General features: G+C 44.4%; 1 protein-coding gene across 2 annotated transcripts in view; it reads left to right on the top strand.

Annotated features, from left to right (window-relative positions):
- pard3ba (par-3 family cell polarity regulator beta a) overlaps nucleotides 1-23,389 on the top strand; it is a 206,772-nt gene that overhangs the window by 84,394 nt on the left and 98,989 nt on the right. For both annotated transcript variants that reach the window (XM_050063013.1, XM_050063014.1), the window contains 7 exons: nucleotides 170-355; nucleotides 3,494-3,655; nucleotides 4,136-4,222; nucleotides 11,821-11,944; nucleotides 15,337-15,484; nucleotides 17,184-17,272; nucleotides 22,372-22,416. In XM_050063013.1, coding sequence (XP_049918970.1) covers nucleotides 170-355; nucleotides 3,494-3,655; nucleotides 4,136-4,222; nucleotides 11,821-11,944; nucleotides 15,337-15,484; nucleotides 17,184-17,272; nucleotides 22,372-22,416 — 841 coding nt within the window. The remainder of the gene's footprint in view (nucleotides 1-169; nucleotides 356-3,493; nucleotides 3,656-4,135; nucleotides 4,223-11,820; nucleotides 11,945-15,336; nucleotides 15,485-17,183; nucleotides 17,273-22,371; nucleotides 22,417-23,389) is intronic.

Below are 23,389 nucleotides of genomic sequence, written 5' to 3' on the forward strand. Positions count from 1 at the left end.
AATCAGCGTGGTGTAGGAGCAGGCATTATCAGTCAGAGCATTAGATATGGTGCTCCTACCTCAATCGTCAGTGATCATACACAGCACTTATTATGTAAAGAAGCGTGTATGAATGGGCTCTTCCTGTCTAAAGTGGACGCTGCTGAAAAAGTCTTCTTGTGTCTTTCAGAAAGGTGAAGAGGACGGCAGCCTGGTGATGGAGGACGGCAGGGAGCAGCTCATGTACGAGATCCCCCTCAATGAATCGGGCTCGGCAGGCCTCGGGGTCAGCCTGAAGGGCAACAAGTCCAGAGAGACCGGAGAGGACTTGGGCATCTTCATCAAGTCCATCATCCATGGAGGGGCCGCTTATAAGGTAGAGAGGAGCTTTATGTCTGCGCTCGGTGCCACAAGGCCTTGAGCAGCCATTTTTGGAGCCCTTTCCAGTGTCTGACAAACCATTGATCTACTGGCCCAACAGCCAAAAACAAACACACAGTCTCTGTTTTCCATGTTATCAAAAGGAAGTGTTGAGTTAAAAATAAACAGGCCTCTTTATTTTTTCATCTCTGCGACACATTCAGCAGATACAGACACCGAAACTGTCGTGAAAGGTGATATGTTGCTGTGAAGATAATGGAGTAGAAGCGCTACCGAGTCTTGGTGGGGATCACACACAGGTGTTCACAGAGTGTTTCACTGTCTTTGCTGAGAATAACAGGAATCACGCTTAGAAAATAGGCGACACGCCGGCCGAATCTCTAGGTGATCCGCAGCAGAGCCTTGCTGCTCACCTTGGCTGTGTGTGAAAACAACACTGACATTTCTTTCAAGTATTGGTGAAAGCAACGGTGCTCCATCTCTGTAACAGGCTAGCGGGCTAAGAGCTCATCCCACAATGCATTTGGCCAACCCTATGCAATGTCTTTGTGCTGAAAACATGACCCGGTTACTCAAGATAATCGACACACCTTGTTGTGAGCTGTTTCATATAGGAACTATTTCAGGGGCAGATGTTAACGTTAATGTCCTCCTCCTAGGCCAATGTTAGCAAAGTCATTGGTGCTAGGTGAGCTAGCAGTAGATGCACTCGTCCTTCTGTGTGGTGATACTGTTGGAAGGTAGAAAGAAAATAGTCCCTACAGAACCCGTTTGGTGCTTTAAAGAGCTCCTTAAAAATACATCAAACATGAGAAATGAGAAGCATTGCAGAAACTCCCCTCGTCTTTATGATCTCATTGTCTTTTGTGTCCTCTCATCTTCTCTTCCTTTGCACTCGTCACCGCTCCATCTCATTTCCTGTCTTTCTCTGAGGCCTTGACCTTTGACTCTCATCGACCTCAAGTGGCCTCGACACATCAGCACTACAGCCGCCTTATCTGTATCACTCACTTCAAGTTGTGAGTGCATCTGGAAAAAAAACCAACAAAAAAAAAACATCCCGTTTCAGCACTTTGGAGATTCCTCCACTTGGCCTCAATATCAGCGCCCCCACCCCCCCCTCTTCCAAAACTCCTTGTGGCCCCTCGCTGCCGCTCCCAGATCAGCGCTGCACGATGAGGAGGCACAGAGACGAGTGTGGCGTTGCAGATAAACGGCTGGTCTGGGATCAGGGCGGCCAGACAGCGGCTCCCCGAAGTGCCTTCAGAAGTAGTTTTCCGACAGCTGCCGATGCGGATAGCGCTCCGACAGAACAGCCTAGTAAGATCTCCGGCCGGCTGCAAAACAGGTTTCTGGGACAAGATACCACATAAGAGGAAGAAAGACACGCAGGAAGAGAGACAGACAGTAGCAAGGGAGGGAGGGAACCCATTGAAAGAAGACAGCGGGTGAACGACTGAGGGAAGGGAGGGAATCTAAGAGGGGAGAAATGAGCGGTATCGAACAATAGAGAGACGGAAAGGAGGCGGAATAAGAGGAGAAAAAGGAAAATTGAAAAGTGGAGACACTCAGCAGGAACACAATACATGAGGGTGTGTGTGTCTGTGTGAGTGTCTCCTCCTCGATGTTGATGCATGCTAATGAAAAGCAGCTAAGGGGCCTGATGAGACTTTGCAGCGCCGGGGCAGTGCAGAGGAGAGAAGCCGGGTCGTCCCCTGAGTGGCGCACACAGACACAATCACACAGCAGGCCAAAAAAAAAAAGGGAGGAGACGTGGAAGAGTCATGGAGAGATCTAACCTATTTCCATTAAAGAGTTTTGGCTGCTGTCAGGGCCGGGGGCCTCAATTATATCACAAAAACACTCTTTGACTTTATCCCTGATCCTGTCATGCGATCATATCAAAGCGTATGCTAAAGAAAACAAATTAAAATTACATGTAGCGTGCTGCTGCTGCTGCTTACCCAAAGAGTGGAGATATTAATGGGTAATATCACACGCCGATTTTGGCGTCAATTTTTGATGACGTCCTCGGATTTTGAGCGAGGAATGTGCGCGAGCATGTGTGTTTGAGGTCAGCCCCGACGGTGCCTTGTTAATGAGATGGGGTCAAAGGGCAGGGCTGACCCTAACGGACCAATCAGGACTCCACACACTCAAAGAGAATCGTCAGTGTGTGTCAGGGTGTCCTAATCTTTATTGTCCTTTTTTTAAAATATTACCCTCTGCACTGCTTCCCTCATTTGATCCCACCCCCTCACCCTCCCTTGCTCACTTGTCCGCTCTCCCTCCCTCTTTCCCTCCAGGGTACTATTCTGTGTTGCCTCTCTATGAGAGGCTGCTATTTAAAACACTTAGAAGTGATTTAGTGCCCACGGAGGCTATTCCATTAGCTGCTCTATGTATTTATCATGGCTCTCCCGCTCTCAGTAGATTGCTAACTCTACAATTTTCTTGCCTTTCACCTCCTTCCATTTTCTACTCCACTCTCTCTCTCTCTCACACACAGACACACACACATTTCACACCTCTCCCAATTTCTCTTCTCCTCACTAAAAACTTTATTGGTGACCAGTCATGTGTGTCTTATTTTATTCTCGCGCTCAGTGCTTCTCTCTTTTCCCCCGCCCTAGCATTTTCATATCATTTATTTTTTATGAGACATTAGCATAAGTGACATTAGTAAATAGTTCAGAATAAAAAAAGGTTATTTAAAATGCCTCTATTTCCTGTGCAACTGCTTTAGATAGAATGAAAAACAGAGACGGCGCTATATGGGTCGCAAAGAAGTCCCTGCTTTACACCGCCTGTGCATTTTAGCACAGAATCAAACAACAGTGGCATCATTCCACCCTAGTGTGTGATTTTAGACAGCAAGTCAGAATCAAAAGAGGCGTGACAGGAGCATAACACGGCAATAACACTCACTTCCTGTCTCTGTTATATGGCGGCTGATCCTATGCCATGCTACGAGAGCAAGGAGCTCCCGAACCTCATTGTTTTCCCAATTCGCAGACATTTCTGGCCTCTGTTCTTCTTCTTTGAGTTAGCTGCTAACTGCCACCAGCTACTTTCTACTAATGAGGCTAGCAGAGCTGAAATACTGATAACTTCTCTGTGTGTCTCCCAACAGGACGGCCGGTTGAGCGTCAATGACCAGATGATAGCAGTAAACGGCGAGTCGCTGCTCGGACGCTCCAACCACACCGCCATGGAGACGCTGAGACGCTCCATGTCATCGGAGGGGAACGCCAGGGGCACCATCCAGCTGGTGGTGCTGCGAGCACCCAAACAGGTACGGTGTTGTCCCAGTTTGAACCCAGCTGGACTGGAAACCAGACTTGTGCATTAATAGAAGAGAATGACAGTTTGAGGTCATGAAAGTGCGGAAGCTTGATTGTGAAAAGCTTCGATCTAAATTTAAAACCTATACATGTTGTTGCATGTCCTTTTAACCACAGCCTGTATTCCTGACATTCACTTCCTGTCAGTTTGCTCCTTTTGAATCGTTGCTGGATGTGGGGCAGCTTGTTAAATTTTTCTCGCAGAGTTTGGTCAGATGAATTTGGTTCCATGAAACATTTAGGAATCCTTATACATTATGAAATGCTCCGCACAGCCTGATCTGTTCAAAGACGATTCATGAGTAGCTACCAGACGTTTGACAGCAGAATCAATGACACGTATCGTCCACATTAGGAGATGCTCTACTGTACATATAAGCAGCAGCTGACCTGAATGAGTTTCGGGAATATAAATTTTCTTTCTCCCACAGATGAGCAGTGCCAACCCCGCAGCAAACACGGCCACAAATGGGTCCGCCACCCATCAACCCAGCAGCCACGCCGGCTACAGCAATCAGGTACGAGCGAGTGACGCCTGCAACCGGCAGCAGCCGCCTCCGCCTCAACGCTCCTCCTCCCTCCTCCCCACGCTGAGGAGGAGAGCATCCGAGCCGCTGCCGCACAGCCGCAGGCAGCGTTACACACAGAGGCCAGGGGAGACGCACACCAGATACACCTATGGTTGTAACCAGAGGGAGAGGCGTAGCGGGTACACGTTCGGCTTCACACAAAGAGACGTTGAGTACGTTGATGGTGAGCGGGGGTATGCGCAGAAAGACGTGTACACACCTGCTACAAGGTACCAGTTTGGGTTTGTCCCGCACAGTCACACACTGAGCAGCTTCAACAGACCAGCTGAGTACGGATACACACATAGCAGAACGATCGCAGACATGCAGGGCTACGCCGCGCCCGATAACACACACGGCCACAAATCCAGGCACGCACGCAGCCGCACACTGGACACCATTCACAGGCAGGACGGCCCTCAGAGTAACAGCTACACGGAGAACATCAGAGCGATGGCGGGGCAGATGTACGGCGACCCGCCGCCCTCGCACAGCAGGATCCCCACCAACAGAAACACACACACGTCTGCAGACAGATACCTCGACGCACACTCGCATAACTACGCACACAACCGGGCTCTCACCAGACCGCACCACCTCTAGCCACTTCCTCCTCCTCTGCACCAAATCCTCCATGTGTAAATACAGTAAATTTTTAGTGATCGACGGTGTGGATGCATATTAATCTCGCTGAGAGCTTTCCGCTTTTGCCAATTCCTCTAACTGTCACAGCATTAACTTTTAGCTTTAAAATATTACCCATAAACTCAGTTCCTCACCGTGTACGGCCTCCTTTCTGTCACATTGGTTTTAGCCCTCTAAAATTTATTTTCTCACAGTTTCTCCCGCACTGTAAAAGCTTAATCTGCTCCTTCCTGTTTTGTCTCTTTGTATAAAGTTTTATTAACTTTTCTCTTTTTACTTTCCATTTGTTTTAAGGGAATGTACTCCTGCTTTTCTGTCTCGCCTGCCTGTTTCTCCTCTGTTGAATAAAGCCAATCTGAAGCCTCCTGCATGCCTGTCTGTTTGTTTCACTGGCTGCCTTCTCCTTTGCACCACCTGACTTTTGGGTTCCTGCTCCCTCCGTTTTAGCCTCTTTCTTTTCTGCCTTTCCTCTCTCCTCCACGCAGATGTTAACAACTTAGAATTAACACCAAGATACATCACGTGATTTATTCTTTCATCTTAACACACCGAAATTGTAAAGTGACACCCGCACCAGGAGTCACACATTCACAGCCATATATATAATGAACATATTTCAGGAATGCCTCATGAAAAGTAGAGAATCGGTGCCCATGAATGCTCCCAGCTGTGAACACGCTCCCTCTCAGATGTGATAAATGTGTTAAAAATCAGCCTGAATGGAACGTGTTAACCTTTTGCTTATTTTTACCACTTTCTCCTTTGTGCCTTCGTCTTAATGTTTCCCAAAAAAAAGTCTTCACTTTGCCGTGTCAGTTTCTTTAATCCCTGGTGGGAAACGCGCGAGAAACATTAGAGTCAATCAACACCAAGTTGTGTTCGACTAGTGCTTGCAAAGCAGCACAAATGGCAGACTGATGAAGACATCAAGCACGACAGACGGTGGAAAATAGCTGTTTCTTAGTTACGTCTGTCTATTCAGCGCCACGCTGACCCGTGACTGATCATTTTAAAAGCTTATAGAGATGCTCCGCAGCAGTCAAAGTAGATGCGCGGTGATAATGTGTGTAAGAGAGGGAGGGTTGACTGGCGTTGACCTGCCTATTGTGGCATTTCCATCTCATCTACACCACACTCCTATCAGTGTGTGTGTGTGTGTGTGTTAGTTATCCAAGCCTGCAGATAAATGCTATCAAATCCAGTTCAAAGTTCAGTATATATCTGAATAGTCTCATCACAGCCAGTCTGGTGGCACCGTGGGGCAGTGCGATAAAGCAGCAAATCTCCCAGAGGCCCTCAGCGTCGCTCGTCTGTCTCACTGTCTCTGTCTGGAGCTTGCTTTCCTTTAGGGCTGACCTTAAATCCTAATCACGATAACACTACCATGATTATGTACCAATTATTTGGGATTCTGACTGTTTATTGGCCATGGTGATGTGAGTAAATTCAGGTTGGTAAGAGACCTGGTGAGCATGTTGATGTTAGCATTGAGCTCAGAGTAGTTAGCTTTAAAATGTCAGTTGATGACTTTAGACTTGACAAGATCAAAAATAACTTGCACCCGGACTTGGACTTCAGTGACTTGCAACTTCACTTGGACTTGAACCTTTTGACTTGACAACACTTGATCCATTCACCCAAGCCATGACTTATTTTTGGAGGTAGTATTTCAAAATAAAATCACTTTTTTTCCTCCTTTTGTCATTTGCCGCAATTTCCCGCAAAAAAAATCACAAAAAAAATGCTGCAATTTTCATCACAATTTTTGACAAAATTGGCCACAAATTCAAGGGTTTTTTTTGCCACGAGATCCTGGAGGGAGTGTTTAATCACAATGTTCAACAACCATGTCAGATTTTAAATGGCGCTGAAGTACGAGACACTCAGCGCCGTGCAGTATGAATGTGAACATGACGGCAACTCAGTCAAAACAAAAGTTAACCACTAAAATAACATCTAAAATAAATAAACTGCCTCTGAAATGTTGGGCACATTGAACCTTGGAGATTATACGACAGAAATTTTACAACAGAACATTTGTGGCTAATGTTTCTGGTGCCAATTCGCGAGGAAGTGGACGTTTAATCGTTTAGACGACTAATTGGGGCTAGACATGCACCGATCCAGCTTTTTCAGTTTCGATACCAATCCCGATGCTGTGGCTTTGAGTATCAGCTGATACCCGATACCGATCCGATACCATGGTTGACCTAAAAAGCTATATACCTTTACATGTAGAACAGAAAAGACTAGAGGCATCAGGCATTAATGACTACACAGTTCTTTCCTGAGATAAAATGAAACAGATTAATGCAATGATGAACTATTTATTTTCAGCAGTTGAAATAGTGTGAAATACCTCCACACAGCAGATTCTCTCCTTCGCTCCATGACGTATGACGTAGCTCGCATCGCAATAGATTTAAAGGGAAAGGATCGCCTCAGGTATAGGTTGCATTGTCCGATACCTGATCCATCTATTTTGATGATACCGGGGCCAATATTCGATCCAGATATCGGATCAGTGCATCCCTAATTGCGGCCATCCCTAGTAGCAAAGGACTTGTTCGGGACTTGAAACTTAAAGGTAAGGACTGGAGACTTAACTCGAGTCCGACTTGGCATCTGTTTTTGTATTTATATCTGGAAAGAGATCAACATCTGGCCATTATTAGCAAACACTAAAGACTACGAGCAGCTCGTCCATATCAACCAGTTCTTTAAAAGAATGATTTGTATTTTTTTCTGACTGATTTTATTTTATTTTCACAGGCGAGAAACTTTTTATTTTGCTTCCACTCGTGTGATGGAAAGCCGCGTTTTATTCCTGGCAAACAGTTTCATACACTTCACTGGAAATTAGATGACAGCAGCTTGTGTCTTTTTGTTTTCTTCTTCTCTCACAGTCACGCTGGAAGATTTTCCACAATACCATCTCTAATGAAACATATATTTCTGTAGCACCTTTCGTTAAGATTAGTGCAGCTCAAAGCACCTTAAATGAAATTATATTAGAAATAGATATTGTTCTCTGTCTTTTGCTCTCCATCCCGAGGCGGGTGATCCGTAGGTGGGGTGGGTGACACAGCATGGTGAGGCAGGGCAAAGCCTCTCAGAACCTATTGTATGCAGCTGTAGGTTGACGCTGGCTGGATAGATGAAGCCCCCCCCCCCCGCCCCTCCTGTTTACTTATTGTTGTGGGATTAAGATATCTGACTGCCTGTCTGCCTGGCTGCTTCAAAAGCCTCCGGCGACTCGACAGTTTGTGGAGACGGATGGAAAGATGGATATGATTTATGTTCATGGGCACATGCGTAAGAGCTGTCAGTGTGTGCAAATGTATAATACGCACATATATGAGCTCAAAGTGATTGACAGACTTGATGTGGTAACATATTAACATGTATGGTGGGTACTAATGATACCCCAGGGACTCCATGACATTGTGCACACGCCCCACCCAATGCTTTGATACCACGAACACCTTTTATTATTCTAAGGATTATTTTTTGTCTTAAATAAGTGTATGTGTGTGTGTGACAGCTGTAGCTCCCGTCTCTTTGACCAGAAAAAGGCGTCTTTCATCCTCCACCAGCGCAGATTCCCACCAGCACTTCAAGTCCCTATCTCCATCTGTGGGGTGGGGGTGGAGGGGGGCCTTTGTAGTGCTGGGCTGTTCGATAACATGCCTGTCAGTTCTCTCCGGATTGTCTTAATTACTGTTTTTCCATTTGTGCACATTAAGAAAGTCACAGTTTTTTTGCAGTTATATATCGTTGAAGTCGGTTTTCAAAAGGACTGCCAAAGGCGATCAGTATATATATATATATATCTATTTATACATATATATTTATTTTATTCTTGTAGTTCACGTTCCATAACAAAATATTTTCCTCTTTCCTGATGAAAGATTTCAAGTAAAACAGTTGCTGCTAATGTAAAGGTAGAGGTCACATTCTTACCTGATCCAACAGCTTAATGAGTAACTTCAGTATTTTCCAACCTGCACGCTGTCTCCACATGTTCTTGTGTCTCAGTGACTGATTGAGAAAAACAGTTTTTGAACTTGCTCCAACACTGAGTGGGAGTTCTGCTGCCAGCAGCCGTGAAACACCGTCAATATCAGTGCACTAAAAGTGCTTGTTTTAACCACTGACAGGCTCAGATTGTTACTGTGAGTGTCTGACAGCATTATGGACAGGATCCCCACCTTTTTCTTAAGCGTAAGGCCTCATTTACACCGCAAGCGATGCGTTCGCGTACCACTCACGAACGGTCGCTGTTTACTCGCGTTTTAATCTTGGAGATCGTGTTAACAGGTTAGAGCATTCACACCGCATCCGTTCTACGTGCTGCTCGAGTCGTGCTGCTTTCGCGAGCAAGCTTGAAAATAGAAGAGACACTGATTTTTTTGCGCGAGTCGCGAGGAAATGGTCGCTGTATCCAACAAAAAATTGACATCTACGGTGGCCAAGAGAGGTCACAACACACACAAACTCGTGTTTAATAGTAATACAAAGCAGAAAACGACTACTTACCCATTTGGAATAATCACTGGCACGGGAACCTGTCCAACCTGGGCTTTGGGTCCAAACACGGTGAACTACTGCCACCAACTGTTCAGGTGTGGTTTGTATTTTGACAGGACGGCAGCGGCTTGTGGACCGCTTCCCGAATGCATCGCTTGCGGTGTCAATGAGGCCTGAGATCCTTTTTTTTTTAACCTAAAAAAAAAAGAGTTGGAAATGTCATGGCCATCGCCATCGTCACCAGACTCCATTTAAATAAACAGCATTTTAAGTGTGTATAAAACCAGCATGTCTTCACATCTAACTGGGTGAACTAAGGGTTTATTTCAACCAAACCAGAGGTGGTGATTGTTGGAGCAGCAGAAAGACGAACCAAGATGTTGTTTGCAAGTATTATTTTGTTTTTGCCGACTTTGAACGACCTATGTTTTATGATGCTAAAATTGCTGTTTATTTAACCCTCTGGAGTCCACGGACGTGCCGGTGCGTCCATATCACATGACCATTTTAAGATGACATAGCAGCAAGATGCAGCCTCGCTGAGTCTCCGTTTCAACTTGTGTCGAAAGTGCAAACTTCAGACTATATACCAGTTTTAAATTGTGTTGATAGGCTGAGTAAAACCAGACTTATGATAAATAATTTATGCCATTTCCTGAATATTGTCGTCAGGTTTGCTGTGCGTTTGGTGCAAGAAGAAACCGTAAAAATGGGCTATTCTAACGAAAGTAGGGCTGCAACTAACGATTATTTTCATTGTCGACTAATCTGTCGATTATTTCTTCGATTAGTCGACTAATCATTTTATCAAAAAATGTGTTAAAATGTTGAAAAATGTCGGTCTGTCTCTCCCAAACCCCAAAATTACGTCATCTAATGTCTTGTTTCGTACTCACACCAAAGGGTTTTAGTTCACCGTCATGGGAGAGTGTGTAAAGCTGCCAATATTTGAACGTAACAAGCTGCAATAAGAGTATTTTGGGTACTTTTATAATACTTTTCTATGAAAAATGACTCAAACTGATTAGTGAACTACTAAAATAGTCACCGATTATTGTAAGAGTCGATTAGTCATGGATTAGTTGCCTAAAGTGCTCGCAAACTGAAAGTGCTTTCGTATTGGTGGCGTTTTGCGTGATTTTAGGTCCAATGTGTTAATGCAGTATGTCAGAATGAAAAAATTACTAGAAAGTGACATTGGGGAAGTTCTGCTGAAAAAAAATGACACCAAACAAGGCAAGGTGAACAGTTTTTAAGGTGAAATTTAAAGGTGCAATCAAATTAGTCGAAAACGGCCTTGACCACAAAGGGTTAAATAGACTCTGCTGGGTTTGGTGATGCCGATTTTGGGGCTGGTCCTGGTTAAATAAAACGGTCTGTCTCTGTAGGGATCCTTTCATTTTTAGAGTAATAATCTGATGTTCAAAAAAAAGCACTTTAATTGGACTTAAGTTGATGGTGCCAATTGCCCCAAGTACTTACATTGCAGCCTGCAGCTGGTTGCAGCGCTCTCTGTCAGTACTGGAGCAGTTTCAAAAATTGTTGTTCCCATTTAGTCACTTTAGTCACTTAGACACAGAAACATGGGAAAATAGAGCCATGTTGAAAACCACTGAAGCTACCCTTTAAGTCAGACACAGCAACAAAATAGTGCTGTATGTCTAACTTGTGAGAGCATCCTCCTGCTGCCATTAAGCAAAGACAACATCTTTCTTTATCTGCATAGATGACAAATTTCTTTCCCAATTATGATCGACTTGACTCCTTTGTGATATTTTGTTCGTCACCCACGCTACACGTCTCCTCAAAGCCCTCTGAGGATTGTTCTAAATCTGCTCCTGTTTCCTCAAAGCTTTGTTCGCGCGTCGCCATCTGAGGTGAATCATAATTGATCGGTTGCAAGATGTGACTACGACGAAATTAATGTAAAATCCTGCTTTTTTTTTTTTTTTCGCAGAGTGTATGTTGGACTTAAATGTAATTACTGTATTCCCAAGAAAACTGCTAGATACAGGATAAGCGGGAACACAAGACGGACCAGGGAACACAGGTGTGACAGGGACCAGATTTTAAGAACATGTCAAATAAAAATCGGATTGGATTAACGCAGATTTTTGGCTCGCTCGCTGATATTTGTGTGCCAAAATACAGTATGTACTCTGCATACACCAGCAGTGGACAACACTGGCTGATAAGCAACACACAAAAGGAATAAAAAAAGACATTAATCCTGCTGGGTAATAAAAGACTTTAATCTTCTGATGTGTGAGGCAACATCATCAATTTTTCATGATTTTTGGCTTGGATGTGGCACATATTTTTGCATACGAGCCCTCAAAAACCATCATCTCTCTTCATCTCTTTGTTGACAGGAGCCACGGGGCCACGGTGCATACCAGGGGCCCTCAGGACCCTCCAGACCCACGGAGCCCACCATGAATGGAAGTCACGCTCCGATGACGAGCAACAACTACGCGTACAGCCACTCTGGAAGTGGTGAGCGTGCAGCCAAACACTCGGCAAATCACACAGCGTGCAATATTTGTCCATTTGAACTGTCAGATAGTCAACATTAGGCTGTGAGTGTTTGTGTACTCCCGTTATCTGCCACTGAGTGTGTACACACAGTATGTTTGTCAGCCTATGTGTGTGTGCGCTCGCATCCATGTGTGTTTGCCATAGCTGCACAGCATGACACCCACCCAGGGCTCCTGACATTGTTGTGTGTCGCAGCCACCCTGAGCATCTTTATAGCAGCGCACTACAGAATTGTCACATCTTCTCCCAGCTCTGTCTTTATATCTCTCTTCACTCTCGCCCCTGCATATTTATAGCGGGAGAAAAGGAAGTCATTAACTATGTTTTTTCCGAACGCGACGCTTGCTTTTCATGTGCTAAAGATCTGACCTTGGAATCATTACGCTGATGAAACGGCTTCTAAGTGGGCCGGATTTGCATACAGGGTATTGTGCAGCAAGCGTGCTGCGGTGTTAAAAAAAAAGAAAAGAAAAGACTAACAAACTGTTTTAAATTCATTCTTTATCTCTCTCCCTTGTCTCCCCCTCTCACCCCCTGGGATGCAGGGAGCTGGAGATGCTTTTCTCTGTCAGCTCTCCATCAGACTGGAGCGGCGGTACAGTTACAGTCATTTTGTGCGGGGGGAGGGATTCAACACAAAGGCGTTACAGTGAGGGAGTGATGTAGGGAAGGTAGAATGAGGCATCTGTATGGAAATAAGTATTCTGTGTGTTTGTGTTTGTGCACGCTCTTAGAAATAAGGGTTCCAAAAGGGTTTTCCTGAAGGGTAAAAGTTCTGCCTCTAAAGTGTGTTCCTCAAGGGTTCTTTGTAAGACTAAGAGTTCCTTTAAGTACCTTTTTCATCCAAAGAAAGCGTTCTTCGCGAGACAAAGGGTTCCATTAAGAATCTGATTCATTCAAAGAACTCTTTCTGGTAGAAAGAGTTCTTCAGGGATTGTTGAAAGCATTGATGCTAACACCAACGGGAGCTATGTTCAAATGCCGGTAGAATCGCAACCAAATAAGATAAGAGCAATAATTCCTTTTGCATATAAAACCGAACGAGTTACACTAACATATCACGCATTCATCGTGTCCCAGAGCGCTGTTTCCTTGCACTAATGGATTCGTAGAAATCCAGGAAAAGGCGCACACAACAAAAACATTATAATCCAGACCGCGGCTATTCACAGCACTTCCTACGTTGGAATAAGTGTCATCATCTGTTAAACTAAAATCATGATTAGTGGGAGAAATATCTAAGGGTAATGTTGGTGAAGATTCTCAGTCATCCAGGTCATGGTAATCGTAAGTGCTAATCGTGGGCAACTGGACTTGCTTGCGTTTTTTGAAGACGTTTCACCTCTCATCCAAGAAGCTTCTTCAGTTCTAAATGACTGGTACGAAGTTGCAGGCTATAAAGGGTAAGGGTAATGCAGTCAGTTGCGACTATTCGAGCCCCCCTGGGTGGGTTCCAGATGAAACCTTTGGAGTACAAAATTGTTCTTGGTAGGTCAACCTTGAGTGGGTGCTAGGTAGCACCCGAAGGGCTCATTTATGCTCAACGTTAGATATGGAGATGGAGGCAAACAGACCCTTCGTCCGTATTTGTGCACGTTTTCTGAAAGCTTACAGATACAACCGAAACGGAGCAGAACCACTGGAGAATGTGGAGGCAGTGTAGTGTAGTTTACGAAAGATATGACTGTAGGAGACGATAGTATATAGTAATGTATAGTGAAATTGATGAAAGTAATTCTCTGTCCATATGTCAGGATGTATTTTAAAGCCTCATTGACCACCGTCTTCGTATAAAGATCCAATATAACTTTTGGCTCTGCCCTATCAATGCTGTTATAAAGGATGCATGGAAATATGAGGGCAGAGAAGATTACAACCTTTGAAATGGACGTAAAGGGAGTATAAATGAGCCTTCAGAAGGTGGAAAGGTCCTGGATCGAACTCCTAGAGAGGTTTCTAGGTGTTCTAAAAGGGTTCTCTGCAGAATCTCTCATAGGGGGTTCTGGGTTGACCTCTTTCACACATCGTTCTAGGTATCGCCACAGATGTATAAAGAGAACTGTGTATTGCGTTTGAGGCAGGGCCCTGTTCATTCCTGTTAAAGTTGCTCAGTGGCCAAAAAATTGTAACTTCTCAGGTGTGAAATAACCCGGGTCTGTTGGGAACAGCAAACTTTTGTATAGCCCTCCGCTAATTTGAATGGGGTCAACATGAAATGGTGTGGCTCTTTTAGGGCGCATTCACACCAGGATAGTCCGGGGACTCGGTTCAATTGGACGGGGAATGCCGAAAAATTTCACACCTTTCATTTTCATTTACTCGTTTGGGGGCGGTATTGCTCGAAATGACCACTGACCAGGAAGAAAAACAGCATGAGGAGCTCATCGATTGGCCAGGACTGAAAATGAAATCCAACCCCTTCCACCAAAATGCACTGCGCTCTATGTCACTTTCTCTCTTTGGTTCACTTCCTGTCTTTGGTTCGCTTGATAGTGCGTTTGCATTTCCCACTGTAAGCGAACCGTACCAGGGTTCACTTCAGTTTTCAGGTGAGTTTTCAGAGTTCGTATAAGCGTCCACACCACTCCAAATGACCCGAACTATCCGTGGAAGCAAACCAGGGTTCGCTGAATGTGTGAATGCGTACTTAGACTATCGAAATGATCCGCTCAAATCCTGAAACAAGTCATTTGGGGAGGTTGTGACGTTTAAAAAATGTATCCATTGATGTACAAACGTCTCTTTAATAATGTAAGTCTATGGGAAAATGTTGTTTGGGCCCAATGGCATCACGTGACGGACCTGTAGGTTGGCTGCTATGAAACTTGGCTTCCAAGGGGCCTGGGTATAACTCTTTATGTTGGGTTCTAGGTAGAGCCCTCTGAAAGACAAGCCAAAGAAAGCTATATGATTCCAGTCAGCACCTTTATTTCTGATAGTGCAGAGTTTATGCTTTCTAAATGCCTGACCTCACTCAGCTCTTTATTGATAGTATTGATCCTTAAATGAAGGACACACTGGTGCTCAATGTGTCTGACGTCTGCATTTGAATATCCCTCTGTGTGCTGCTGATTGATATAGAAAAAGAACACCTTTTAAAAAACTGTACACACACTTCCATTAATTATTAAGCGTTAATTGCCTCAGGACTGACATTAAAGCAAATCTAGTTCAGTAAAAAACTAGAAGAAATAACCCAAAAAATATTCAATGCGACTGAAAATGTGTTAAACCAACAAAAAAAATTGGCCCCTTCTCCAGATTCTTCTCTGATTCCACCCTGATAAACAAAACCAGTCTTTGTCCTTTTTTTTTTTTTTACCTGTTGTATTGTTGTTGTCTCTCCTCAGCTCCATATCCCGCTGCGACCGCCAACGGCAGCCACGGTCACTACGGCAACGGTGATGAGGTGTTTGAGGAAGGCTTCCCCCCGCCACCCTCCCCAGGGGCTGTGGAGGAAATGAATAGAGACTTGCCACTAACTCCCCCCCGCCACAGGTACCCCCCACCCCAACACACACACACACATAATCTCCAGTGCACTGCACCATCAGCACTCTATGAAACTACACACATGGAGTTATTATATTCTAATGGCACTCTTAATATGGGGCGCTGTGTTATGAGATAAAGAAGAGCCATTACACTAAATATTACAAGGCTCATATGCATTATTTAGACTATACAGCCTAATTGCAATAGCCTATTTGCATTATGCATAAGTAATTATGTTGATAGCATAATAGAGTAAATTCTGTAGGAGTCTGAAGGCTTAAAAAGAGCGATGATATTTGTGCCTTACAGCCTGCTGCCACACTGACAACAGCAGCACTCTGAAATCCCATAAATGTAAGGGTGTCATGTGTTTTGCAACGTTCTGCCAACAGTCTTCTGAATGAGTATGTTTGAGAATCTGTGTGTGTGTACAGTATCTCATGTGGTCAGAGTCGGAGTCTGGCATCAATAGACTTGTTTCCCTGTAAATTTAATAGAGACAGTGCGTGCTATTGTTTCGCTGAATCGTGCCATCTGGCGTAGAGGAAATTGAATGATCTGTTCTGTGTGTGTGTGTGTGTGGATTTTAAATATCATTCACTCCTTCTTGTTCGGGTGATGTAACTAACAAGTCACTGAAAGACTTTTGTGCTCCTCAGGGGTGCACCACGACGCAAGTTTGGCAGAGCCAGGCTTTTTTGTCTTAGCTGGCAAACTGTAAAACCTCAACCAGAGACAACGTGCTCTGTTAACTCCTTCTTCTTCAGTGTGCGTCCATATAAAACAAGTCAAATGACCCGTACAGTGCGTCATTCGACTCGTAAAATTAATCGATCTTCGCCGATTTTCAACCAGCGTTGTGTCCTAATAACGTGGGCAGTGTGTGTAAATGAACTGTGGTGAACTTCTCTCCATCTTACCAGCGCCCAGATCTCCCGGCTCATCTCGGCGTCATCTGATGCATTTTCTCCAGCTCTAGGGCTGTTGCTTGAACGATTGTACGAACGCATTTTTGTATTTCAGCCATATAGAAGTGGATCAAGAGAGAGAGCCGCCCCTCTTTGTTTCTCTCTCTCAAACTCAGATTTTATCACTGTATTGCCTGTTTCTTGCCTAAAGTGGCTTACGAAACATATTTAGTGCACTGTTTAGCTGTTACATGAGAGTTTGTAAACAGGAAGTGGGCGCCATCTTATGTCCTGTATGGTCAAAATGGAGGCTAAACTAACTGAGATCAAATGGTAAAACTAAAGCCCGTTCTAGACCAAAGAGTTTTGACGAGATGAAACCGTTTTAGAACGTTCCAGCGGTGTGAACCGAGCTCGACTCAAGCCAGCTGATGGCGTCACCTGCAACTCAGCTGGTTAAATTACCAGCAGCTGGTTTAAGAACGTAAAGAACGTCACTAATTTCTGTAGTGAAGTCTGCTTGTTGAATCAAAATGACCACAGACGGCGTGTTTGCTTGCCCTCTGTTTCCGTCCTCACGGTGTGCCGATGTTGGACAGTCGGTGCGGCTGCTGCTCGCTGTATGTGCTCACTTACCTACCTCCCTACCTTGTCACACAGACGACTCTAGCTTTAGGCTCAACGTACCTCGTTAACCCACTGATCTCGCTTTCTGGTGCCGCCCTCCTGCTGCACTGGTTCAAGGGTAAATTGAAATCAATTGATTAATCAAAGTGCGATCTGTTGTTTTGCAGTGAATTTGAGAAGCAGCCCCACCTGGCTGCGGCTTTCAACGACAAGGACAATGTTCCTCGCAACAGAGCGTCCAAGAGCATGGACCTGGGTGAGTGTACACACACACACACACACGCAGAGTTCATCAATGAAAGAAGCCGTTGTTTTAGTTCCCAACAGATTGGACGCATTTTGTGGGGCGAAAACAGCACAAACCATATTGTTGTCTCAACCATCACAAACCAACCAACCATAGGAGTCTAATCACGGACTCAGACTACACACACACACACACACACACACACACAGCTATCACATGCCTCTTATCACTACATTTCTTTGTTGTGATATGTAGCCCTCTCCCATTATCCCCGGCCCGAGGGGATTTGACCTCCTGAACTCATAAACCCAGGGGCTTTCCAACACACTGGATGAACACGCCGTCTGGTGTGCGAGTGTGTGTGCGCACACGTGTGTGTGTGTCCTCCATTTGTGTGTGAATGAAAGGCGTGAGGTTTCCAATCTCGTGGCCTGCTGTGTGTGTGTGGAAGGCGAGAACGAAGGGGCTTATTTCCTCGTATTAACCCGGGCTGACCTCCGCCTCTCGTCTCCTCTCTTTCTGTCTCTCTCCAATCTCATCTTTCTTTATCTCTTACTTTTCTCTGTCTGACACTTTTCCTTCAAGTTTCTTGTTATCCCCGACTATCGGGATGAGGTCAGCAATCTGTTTTCCTTTCTTCCCCCCCATCTCTTGTTTTATTTCTATTTTCCCTCCATCTTTATTTATCTCTTTTCCCGTTCGGCGCTTTCTTCCTCAACCCAGAGCGGACGAGTTCATCGCTCCTGCTCTCCTCTATCTATCTCTCTTTCTTCTCTGCCTCTCCCTGATTTCCAATCGTGGTTCATTAGGTTCAGTGGATTGGCTTTCTTCCTGCAGCACACGCCTCTGCCACCCAAGCTGATTGGCTTTCATTATGGACAAGGGTGGTCTGCACACGCGGCTGTGCACACTCAGACACACCCTATCCCACTGAGGACCCACTCCAATACCCACCGCTTTCTGTCCTCCCCTCTCTGGCTCCTATCTCCATCTCTGGCCATCCTCCATTTCCATCCGTTTTTTTTGTGTGTGTTATCTCTCCGCTTCTATTCATCCCTTCCCTCTCCAAAGTGCCCAGGGCTGATACAAGGTAGTTAGCAGAGCTCCGTGTGTGTACGTGTATAAAAATGGCAGGAGCTCCGAGACCTCAGATGCTGACCCTGTCTACACATTTTGTATTTAAAGAGCCAAGTGCTTTTCCCTTTCTTCCTCTGGAGAGTTTCCCACATGTGAGTCGTTGCGGTCACATGAGCTTTAACCGCAGCGCCGAGCAGGTTAGCTTTTATTAAACACCACTTGACAGAAGGAGGTGAGCTTCTTTATTGACCCTGGATGCCTTAGCAAATAGTCTGTTGACTCAGAGCTTCCACTCACATTACAGCAATCCTCACACACGCCGCCTGCACATGCCCGACTGAAGAGTTGAGCCACTGACACTATAGCTGCGCCGCAGGTACCTGAACACACCAGGAGGAAGAGTTCTCATTCTCATCTGCATTCTCTTACAACTATTACTTTGACATAAAAAAAAACTGTAATGGATTCAAACAATGACAGTAAATCTCCACAAGTGGATTTTTTTCACTGAAAGAGCAATATGGGAAACTAATGCATGTATTAGTCTGAGAAGCTATGGTCTGTCTTGGAAAATGTTTTGTGCGGATCGGCTTTAAGAGGCTCAAAGTGCATCAAAACATTAGACCCTTTAGAATTAAAAATAGAGTAATTGGATTATTCCAGACAGACTGAGGCTCTCTGAAACATGAGTGGAGTCACTGAATATAAAGAAGCATTTGTACCTGACGTCCACTGGAGCCTCTGGGTCAGTTAGTAACAAACAGCTGAGGTGGTAACGAGGTCTTCAAATGTGTTTTCAGTGGCTCCTTCACAATAAAAGCCACCCGAACTGCTTCTAATGTGAAGCTGCAGTCGTAGGAAATGTTCGTTTGCATTCGCAGAAATACAGGCCTGACATGGTGTAAAGACAGTGAGTAGTGAGGCTGATACCAATGGGATGACATTGCACTGGATTACGTGCTTGCATCATTTCCTGCAAATCTCTCATACTTAGGAAGACAAGCTGAATCCACAGACTCCACTAAACTACGTCTTGCGCCCAAGGCACACCTGTATTTATATCTGTGCACAATAGTCTCTAAGATAATTTTTGTTGGTTTTATTTACTGATATCAAATAACAATGGAGAACCAACTATTACCCATGAAATATTTACAAACAAAATGATTCAAGAATTCATTTTAAACATTTTAAAAGTACATTAAAGCACCAGTAACACATCAATTTAAATGGAAAATAATGTAAGATAATGTGATGTCACACACTTATAATTCCCTTGTGCAAATGGTTTTTCAAATTTAATTAAATTAAATACATTCCTCCGGAAATGGGTGCACACAACACACTGTTACAGTCGATTAAAAATACATTCATAACTTTGAATATTGCAATAACAGTGTGTGGTTATCACAACATCCCAAAGCACAACAGTGTGCCGCAGCACACTATTTGAAAACCACTGCTATATAGGGAGAAAATTCCTGAAGATTAATATTTTAAATGGCTATTTCAGAAAATTACAGACCATAGATAGTTTTTAAGTTGTGTGCAATTTCATAAAAATCGCAAGGATTATACATTTAATGGATGACACATCAGGTGATAGCAAACACTGATCGATTTTGTCCAAAACACACATTCATGGTTTTTTCAGGTCACATTTTTTGTTCTGGAAATAGTCTAAAATTGTCAAAATCATTTTTTTCAAATCATTCAAAGCACTGACAAATGAAGCGAATAACACTGATCATCTTGTTACAGTGCATTGTTCTGCAGGGAAACCTTTGGTCCTTGCATTCATGTGGATGTTACATGATAGGCTCCACCCACCCAAACACCATTGCAGACCAAGTACCCCCCATTGTGGCAACAGCACCCTTCGATGGCAGTTTACAGCAATTTACAAAGAGCTCAAGGCGTTGACCTCGCCCCAAAGCTCCACAGATATGTTAAGAAGCTCCAATCTGATCGACCATCTTAGGGACGTGCCAGTGGCCCAATGTCCAACTCAACAAGACTCACAGGGTCGCATGCTGGACACCACAGGACACCTGATGCCTCAACAGGTCATAGCCAAATCCAATTTTAAAAGGCCCCACTGGTGCCTCTGGGGTACCCTTAGTCCCATGGATGCTCAATCAGATTGGGGTCTTGGGAGCTTTGGGGCCAGGTCGACACCTTGAGCTCTTTGTCCTTTCCTGAGCAGGTTTTGCTGCTGCCATGAGAGGGTGTACCTGGTCCTGGTCTGCAACAGTGGGTGGAGCACGTCAAGTCGCATCCACATCAATGCCAGGAGTTTCCCAACAGAACATTGCACTGTAACAAGATGATCAATGTTATTCACTTCATACATCACACTTTCCAGTTTCTTTCCTATGTTCTAAAAGTTTTTACAGAGGGGGTTTGTTCATGCATCATTCATAGCCTGATTTATACAACATTTTATTCATATAACTTGACATAAATTAGTTTTTTATGGACGCTGTTTTCTGATGAATGGAGTGACGAAAAGATCCCAAATTCCGTCTGTAAATTTAGAGAACTACTGCAAAATATAATTGTCTTAATGTACGTAATCAACTGCAGAAGTTTCATTGTGATATTTATAATTTAAACGTTGTACTCTATTCACCTGTAGCATCTCCCTTTAGTAGTGTATGAAATATTTAGTGTATGAAAAAAAAGACACAAACACATTACACTCAGCAGCGTCAGAGGTATATTGTTTGCAACAGGCGTACAGTATGGATCCACAAAAGAGCAAACGGAGACTCAGCCGCCTCCGAAGAACGTTCGCACTTTCAGAGGCCAAGAGGTCAAATCTGGATGTGGAGGAAAACCCATGACAACACATCCAACAGTTCCACCGTGCACACACGCACACACACACACACACACAGCTCTCTGTGTCTCATTAACTCTGTGCCTCTCTCTCAGCTGCTCGCTGTGTCTGTCTCACCACGTCTCTTGATCCATCTCTCTCTCTGAATCTCTCTTTTACATCACCCTGTCTCTTGTCTTTCCTAACCTTTAGTTTCTTGCACCTTCTCTCTGTCCCTTGCCCTCTTTTCTGCGACTCCTTGTCTTTGATGTCCCCGTCTTTCTGTCTCTTGCGCTCAATCCTGCATTTTCTCTCTTTCAGTACTCTTTCCTCACCTCCCTAGCATATAAACAACATTCCCAACAGTATAGTATCACCATACCTCTGCAGGTTTGTATAAGAACACTTAAATTATGTATCCAGTAATAGAGAGCACATATATAAACACTATATAATGGCGGACTGGAGGTTAAAAGGGACAATTTAAGTCTCCCACTGTGGCAGAGAAAAGGCAGCTTTTCATTATCTGGCAGGGTCATATCGGCTTTTTCCCCCCGAACTTTAAATGTGTAAATTAGGTATAGGTATATCTATTTCTGTGTCTCAGTTGCTACAGATGTTTTTCTTAGTCTCAGTTTTTCTAGCACACCCTCCATCTGTCCCTCCTCTCCTTCACACTGCTCCACTCTCCTCCGTCCCCTCAATATTCTCCCCTCTCCTCATTTTCTCTCTCCCTCACCCATCTGTCCACCAGGAAAATTGACCTCATAAAAAATGAAAAGGATTATTTAAGAGAAATAGCAGCATAATGAAAACCTATTATTGTATCCCATGGTGCACCGCCCGTGGCGGCTGCTGCTGGCCGACCGCAATCCTGTTTAGTTAGATTAGGTGGCGGTGGGTGGGGTGCTGGTGGGGGCTTCTTCTTGTTTTCCTTTTCCTCCCTTTATTATTTCTCTCATTGTCTTCACCTCTATCTGTTCTCATTTTCTCCCACAAACACAGTATCACTCTTTCTGCTGCTTTTTCATTTCCTCTTTCGGTCCGTCTCATTTTGTCCCTCACTCGTCCTCCGTGTGATACTTCTGCAGGGAGTCATTTACAGCATGTGCCAGCACCAGTGGATACCACTGGAACCATTTACAAAGCAGCACAAAGCTGCTCCGTATTCACGCATTTGTAATTTGGCTGTTTTTTTGTTGTGTTATAGTGGCTGACGAGAGCAACGTGGGATCACTGGTCAGGCAGAGAAATGGTAAGTTTTTGATACAATCTAAACAGACGCATAAAGGCATGAAAATGGTTCTGTCTTTTGTTTTTGATCCACCAGTGTGCCATGTTTCTGTTTTTCTGGCGTAGTGCAACAGTGAAGTTCGTCAGCACGCAAAAATGAATGAACCATCTTTGGGCCAATCCCATTTCTACCCCTTAAATCTTCCACTTGGTATTGAGTGCCCTCGTTTGCAAGATAACCCTTGATGAGGGAAGTGAGAAATATTAGGGTAGAGATCTTTCCCTAAGAAATGAGCCGACGTGCAGGCATACATCACGCGTAGTAGCGACGCAGTGAAAATGCCGGCTCCAGCTCTTGTGTTGTGGTGTGTGCTATGTTTATTCTTCTCCGTCTGATGAATCAACGGAGAAGAAATGCTGAAAACAGGAGGCGCCTACGACGTCTTCTAGTTCTGATCGGTTTTGTTCGGGTAAGCTGATTTGTTTAAATATTTTGACGCTATGGTCAACCGAGTTGTTGATGAGTTCACGCTAGTCCAACCATCTGTTGTTTGTGTAGCCTACATTCAGATCGTACAGTCACAAATTGTTTTCCAAAACTTGCCGACTTCGATTCCCTTGGAATCTAGGGCGGGTTTTAAGTGTTGGAAACCACTTCCACTACCTCAGTTCTGTTTTGGGACACCTCTAGCCTAAATGTGAACGCGCACAACCAAGTGCAAGTGGGTACTTCTAGGGGAAGTGTGGGTGTTGGGTCAGGCCCTTTGTCTTTATGCCTCCAAGGCAGCTACAGACGAGGCCAGAGGCTTTATGTGTTTGGGTTGTCCCGTTCTTGTGACCGTGATATGTCAAGAATGCCTTGAGGGAATTTCCTCAAATTTGTCACAAACTTCCACTTGGACTCAAGAATGAACTGATTAGAATTTGGTGGTCAATGGTCAAGGTCACTGTGACCTCATCTGCCTCATTCTTGTGACTGCGATATCTCAGGAAAG

Source organism: Epinephelus moara, chromosome 15 (genome assembly GCF_006386435.1).
Source record: "Epinephelus moara isolate mb chromosome 15, YSFRI_EMoa_1.0, whole genome shotgun sequence".
Classification (NCBI taxonomy): domain Eukaryota; kingdom Metazoa; phylum Chordata; class Actinopteri; order Perciformes; family Serranidae; genus Epinephelus; species Epinephelus moara.